This window comes from Triticum dicoccoides, chromosome 1B (genome assembly GCF_002162155.2).
Source record: "Triticum dicoccoides isolate Atlit2015 ecotype Zavitan chromosome 1B, WEW_v2.0, whole genome shotgun sequence".
Taxonomy (NCBI): domain Eukaryota; kingdom Viridiplantae; phylum Streptophyta; class Magnoliopsida; order Poales; family Poaceae; genus Triticum; species Triticum dicoccoides.
In genome coordinates this window covers 589,263,035-589,269,914 of record NC_041381.1, presented here as the reverse complement: position 1 = coordinate 589,269,914, position 6,880 = coordinate 589,263,035, and the positions used below count along the sequence as shown (strand labels likewise).

At 47.8% G+C, this 6,880-nt stretch overlaps 1 protein-coding gene across 1 annotated transcript; it reads right to left on the bottom strand.

The window, feature by feature from the left end:
* Positions 1-3,855: 3,855 nt before the first annotated feature.
* On the bottom strand, positions 3,856-4,960 carry LOC119309471 (ethylene-responsive transcription factor 1B-like). The gene has a single exon (XM_037585467.1). It carries the CDS (start codon positions 4,958-4,960, stop codon positions 4,151-4,153), a length of 810 nt encoding a protein of 269 aa, XP_037441364.1. The 3' UTR covers positions 3,856-4,150.
* Positions 4,961-6,880: the final 1,920 nt, after the last annotated feature.

Here is a 6,880-nt window from a genome sequence, read left to right as displayed (position 1 = left end):
TCGAGACCTCTCAAGTCAATTGGCAGTAAACATATACAGATAATCTACTGATCAGTGACAAATAGATTTTTAGGAAAAATATAATCCAACGAACAACATTAAACTACTTAGTACCAGTGTGGATAAGAAAGTGATATGGACAATAAATTATACCAAGAAACACAGTGTTCCTGTTTGCATGTCTATCATTCATATATATATATATAACATGGAACCTATTAGGGGATTGGACATGATATATTTTCTTTCCTAGGTTAGGGTCCATATGAAAGCACCCAACCTCACTTAGTGTTGCTATCATTGATGTATTGATCAGAATGAAGCTACAACAAGAAATGCCCATTAGTAAGGACAGCTGATGCAAGAAACACTAGAAAGCATTCAACTTCAATCACATCTAGATAATCAAAAATAAATGTGGCAACTTGGATTTCAGTGAAATGTTCAACTTCGATTACAACTTGATAATCGAAGTATATATGGCAACTTCTGATTTCAGTGACATATAACTACTCACAAATGCATTCATGGCACCAACTTTCGTTTGGTGTTGGACGCTTCTCATGAGACTAAGCTTCCTTACTATCCCTATCAAGGCCTCCACTGTGTCCAAGGAAGAGCTGAAGATGACCAAAAATTGGAGTTAGAAAACGTTTAGTGGAATAACCAGTCTGCTAGCATATACATATGTTAATCAGTGAAGTGCCAACGAATTAATCTTCTCTGAGGTGCCAAAACTGAGAGGCTTCCAGGTAAGCATATGCTTCACGTCAATGGTGGCTTGAGCTGAACTAAAACCATGTCACTTATTTCCGAATGGAGGGATTATATAAGTAAAGCTTAGAATACGAAAAGATTAGTTGCAAAACTCTAAATTAAAATATATATCAGCCTGAATTTTAGCTACAGAATCCTAACGACGACAAATTTATCAGATGCATCATCCTAATTAACAATGGCGAAATTAGCAGCGCACATGCAACATAACTTGGTAATAGCCTTGGTATAGAAAATAACACAAACAACTCAACTACAGTGAAACTGAATCAAATGTTAACCAATATGGAGGATAGACATCTTTAGGTGATCAGTTTGCAACATGTAGTAATCCGGTTCGTTGTCAGCACCTGAGTCGTGCCATCAGATCCACAAAGCAGCAGCTGCTGTGTCGGCGACATCATCATCAAAGAGACTTTCAGACCCTCACCATAGGAGCAACCACGAAACATCCAATCACTCGATCATTAGCATTATATTAAAGTCATCGTTGCCCAAATTCAAAAGATTAAGGAAAAGAATGGATTAGAAAAATGCATCCTATAATCATCTCCCATTATTATTGTGAGGTGATTGCATCCTAGAAAATTGCAGCCTAAAATCTGAGAAAAGCATGAACAAAGATCGTCAATCAAATACCCAATGACAACACAACTTATACTCAAGATTTCCCTTCCCATTCAAAAATTGCATCAGAATTCTCATGGACATCACGTACGCATCAACATCACACATGCATCAATATGCTTTTTTGAACACAATAAAAAACACAAGTACTTATACCTGTTGTGGTCATCGCTTTCCAGAGCACGCGACTTAGAAGCTGGTCGAGCAGAGGTGGAGGCGACGGCCGCCGGCGGTGACGGCTTGGAGTTGAGAGAAAAATAGGGAAGGGCGAGGGGTGGGGGATGCCCTAGCCCTACAGCGGCACACCTACCCCGCTCGGGATGTTGCTGGAGCGCCTCCTTGTGTATAAACGGCCACCATACTAGCTTCCTGGAGGCATATCGCAAGCGGGAGCAGGCAAGCAAGAGCGAAGGGAGCCGGCGGCAGGATGAGAGGGAGAGGAAGATTGGGTGGAGGGCCGGAACGCCACCGTGATCATGGGGTGGGTGGGGTGCGGCTGCTGCTCACGACATGGGAAGAGAGGGGCCGGGAGAGCCTGGATGTGGTGCGATGATGCAGCGGATATTGGATCGGCAGGGGCGGGTTTGGGAGCGAGACAGATCGTGGTTTGATTCGTTTTTAATGAAAATCGATGGACAGGGAGGAGGTTGTGCGAGGCGGAAAAAATCGGTGGAGGGGGAGGTCGTGCGAGGCGAAAAAAATCGGTGAAAGGGGAGGTCGTGCGAGGGGGAGGCAACGAACGAACGAACGACGACTTAGGTACTGCTCAATTAGGAATAGAGATGTTTATGGAAGGGGATGAGTGAGAAAAATAAATCGGGGAGAGAGGTGATTTGTTTGGAAGGTGATCTCATGTATATGGTATTATTTCTGAATTCTTAATTACCAAATATTTACATGATTGAATTCAATAGACACCTGCCATAGCAAGCACGAATAAATGAAAAGAGGATCGGACACAGTTCGGTTTTAATTGCGAAGAAGAAGAAAATTAACGTGAGAGAGATGGTGGGCGGGGGGACAGAAAAAAATCAGCGAAAAAAAAAGCTTGAAAGTGGTGGGACGAAAATAAACCATGGTACTATTCAACCAACTCAGACATTAGAAGTGGACCGTTCCAAAATAAGTGTCTCAACTCTCTACTAACTTTACGATAAAGTTATACTAAGGTGAAGTCACTTATTTTGGGACGAAAGGAGTAATATCAAATATTTAAACAACCAACAATCCCAACTTAATACACGGTATGTTGGCAAACACCAACTACTACTTATTGTTAGAGCATCTCCAATAGATAATGTGGATGCAAAAATAACTAACTTTGCATCTTCAAGGCCCAAATACTCTTCTCCAACAGATGATGTAGATGAAAAAAATACATCTTCACCTTCAAAAAATGTAAATTATAACACCTGGAGATGCAAATTTGCACCTTCACTAAAACTGGCGACTGCCAGCCAACTGCCCAACTGCTTCATTTTCCTTCCGCAGCCCGCCAACTACCGCCCGGGCCATGGCCGACTCTGACAACCCAGCCACCTCCTCCGCCGCAGCCGCCGCTGGTATGACCCACCCTGCTGCGTCGCTGTAGTCATTGACTTGAGTCCGTTCACTTCCGTCGCCGCGCCACTCGCTTACCGCACCATGTCGCCGATGCCCCACTGCTAGATCCGGCCGCTCCACCGTCCCCGCTGCCGGTTTCGTCGTTTCTCTGCCGTCTCCCGCCTTCGAATTGGCCGCTTCTACGTCGCCGCGTGCACCGCGTGATTTGAGCCCCACACCCCCTCCCCCGCCCCGCCCCGCCGAATTCGAGCGGCACACATGCCTCCACGCCGCCGGCGCTTTTCCGCCGCCAGACTTGATCTTCTCATGCCGCAATGTCGTCGCCCCGCCGCGACCAATCCACCGCTCGATTCATAGCCGCACCGCCGGCCATTCGAGCTCCTCCCGCCGCATTCGACCTCCCGGCTCTCGTCGCTCGGTCGCCGCTCGGTCCACCGACGCTCCTCCTGTCTCTCAGCGCTCGGCCATCAGCGCTCATGCCGACTAGTTGTACACAGCCACGCAGCCGGCGGCTGGTTTCACATCTCCACTTTGCACCATCTATTGGAGTTGCTCTTTTACATCTCCAATATGCATCATCGGTTGGAGTTGACTCTTTTTTTTAAGATGTAAAATGTTTTTAAGATGTAAATGTTTACATCTCCTTTTTGCATCCTCAAATTTGCATCATCTATTGAAGATGATCTTAGTATTGTGTTTAGCTTGTACACATATACTCGTACGTGACTGCCTACCAACACACACCAACGTCAACTTGCAGGCAGACATGTTTGGACTTTGGACTTGACCTGGTCGATCAGGACATGCATGCTTCTTTTTTCTAGTCCACTTTACCCGCCAACGATAAAAACTAACAACAATCCCGTGTATCTTTTCTGTTCCTTTTTGAAAAGAAAAAAACAGCAACCCAAGCCACACAAAATTCGAACTTGGCGCCTATGAATTATCTACAACCATGCAGTCATTTTGACTGGATTCAAGCCCAAACATTTGTCACTTCACATCTTTCACGGCTATCCAAATTCAGACCCAAACATGCCATCGGTCTCGCAACCCGTTTCTCCATCCTACAGAAGCTATCTAAATTCTGGAACCGCCCACAACAGCAACAGCAACAGGGAAGAAAGAGCTACACAAATGGTGTCATGGTGATCAATCCATCGTTACCAGCTCTCTTCTTGCATCAGATGGAATGATAGCCCGAGCACCATGAGTCGTAGGCCGAGGCCGTCATGTCGTCGGCGGCGCCGAGCAGTTCCTCGAGGTACTCCGCGCCAAGGTCCTCCAGCTCCATCACCACGCCCTCCGGCCGGCCACGGGCGGCCTTGCGGCACGGCGACGACGCCGTGGCCTTTCGGCTCCGCATGGAGTGCCGCCGCTTGAGCGCCAGCACGGGCGACACCCCGTGGGCGCGGCCGCGCACGTCTTCCCCCGCGCCCTCGAGCGAGCGGCGGACCTGGTCGGCGGGGAAGTTGAGGACGGCGGCGCAGCCGCGCATGGCGAAGGCCGCCTGGTCGTAGGCCAGCGCCGCCGCCTCCGGGCTCTCGAACGTGCCTAGCCAAACCCTGACGCCATTCCGCGTCGAGTCCCGGATCTCCGCCGCGTACTTGCCCCAAGGCCGCTTCCGCACGCCGCGGAACGCGCGCCCGCCGCCCACGCCGGGCGCCACCTCGGCGTCGGTTGCCTCTTGCTTCAGCGGCGCCGCCGCTGCCTCGTGCTGGGAGAGCGTGTTGAGCAGGAGCTTCTCGTCGGTGTCGAACGGCGGCAGGGGCGGCGTGGGCGGGGCGTGGTGGTGGTGGCAGCTGCTCCACGGCACGGAGTCGGCGGAGCCGGTGGAGGAGCCCGGCGAGTGGAGGGGAAATGCTGCTGCTGCTGCTGCTCGGTGGTGCGTGTTCATGGCACGGCGCGCCAAGAAGTTGACGACGCCGGCGCTGAGCCGCGGCGACGTGGAAGAAGAAGAAGGAGGCGCGCACGTGCTGCTTGGGTCAGCCATGGAATGTTCCTTTGATGTCGAGTTGAAAGTTGAAACGACCGGAAGCGCGCCTCCATGGTTTTTATACCGGCGACAGGAGTTGGTTGTGAAGAGAACGAAGCAGGGGAGAGTAGAACTGGGATTATGTAAAAAGATGCTCTGCTTCCTGGTTTCCGAACTGTTTCTGGGTGCCTTTGCCTACTTGCCTTGCTTTTGCCGGGGCTCCACAAAATGCAGGAATGTTACACTACAGCAATTGTGAAAGAAGATATCAGTAGCCAAGGTTCTTCATTTCGGAAACGAAAAACTTTTGGACGTCGCCGAAATACGTGAAATTCCAGAAATTCTTTCGGTTTTTGAGTTTTGAAAACCCAGTAAATTTTATTAAAATTTAACCTGATTTAAATTTTGGATTGGAACTGGCTCGAAATTTCAGGGCTACAAGTATTTCAGACCCCACCGAAATACGCGAATCAGTGATCATGGAAAATAGCCTAGCCTACTTAAGTATGATCAAGTGGGAGTTAGCTAGAGGGTGGTAGTGGTATACACTCCACTGCACTCAAATGGTGAGCGAGATTAGCCGCACGTGAGTCAATGTTGAGGTCCATTGCACCTGACCTGACCTTCTCATATTCGCTCTGAATTAGGCAGTGGCTACCATCCGGCATATTATTACCACCATTCGTCGCCTGGCATCTATCTGAAGTTTCCAAGCACAATACACTCCACTCCACTGGCTGCAATTTAGCTGGGTGGTGTGAGCCGAGCGAGACGGTTAATTATGTTACTGCAAATGGTACGTGATGAAGCCGCACGTGAGTCAATATTTTAACGTCCTTTTTTAATTTCTTGGAAATTTCCAAGCAAGGATAACCCCGTAATTAGGCGGGACGTGCATGCATGCATGGATGCATTGCACCTCGCCAGACGCCAGCAGCGCTGCTCCTTCACCGGTTCCATACGAATCTTCCGTCTCTCCTTCTTTCGCCTGTTCCTTCCTCCTCCTTTCTTGGTTCCAGCATTTACAGTTTTATTAAGATCGCCACGTGTTAATTAGCTGTGTTACGTACGACCGAGTCACTCACTTTGATTGTCTTCAATCGATTCGTTAGAATGTTCTAGGAGACAGTTGTTTTTCCAAAAACGTCGAATCGTTGTTTTTCCAAAAACCACTTTTTTGGTTTTATGGAAACTAAGTCTTACTTATCCTTGGATTTGTTGTGCCAACCAAACATGGTTTTGATTAGTTACAACCGCAAACGAGTTTAGGGGAAACTAGTTTAGCAAAACACATGTATCCAAACAACCCCTTATACAGTGACTCCACAACATATGATACATTGTATCTATCGAAAATGGGTTTCGTCCCGCTTTATATATGATTATAAAAGCAGCGACAACCATATAAACAACCGCATACAACTCAAAGCAAACACAAGTGGACAAATTGAGGGTCGCTTCGAGTCAACAGACTATTCACGAATGAGATAAGGTCACACCTGTCCCTCGACGAGGCGAGTGACTCATTCACGTTGTGTGTGTTAGCGAGGGAACGCTCGTCAGAGGACAACGCCACACTGTCAACATCACAATTCGTGCTAGTATTTATTTGACAGTGGATCGCTCAAAATCGCAAATTATTTGTCATCAGTTCTTTATGATTTAGGATGTTTATTTCACTGTTCTATAGAACCGGAACTACGGTGCAATTTTCTTCCCATGGATCTGATTCTGATGAACTGGCGTTCACTGTAATAAAACTCTGCAAGTCCTGATGCAAATTGTGTTGATATTAATCCGGTCGCAAAACTTAAATTATGAAGGCAGGTTTTGAAATGCTTGCAGAAATACGACCAGATCATGATGTGTTTGCTTGTTTTCGTTACGTGGTTGTTTTTGCACCCGGGTATATTACTTATTCCGCCCCAACACGCATGA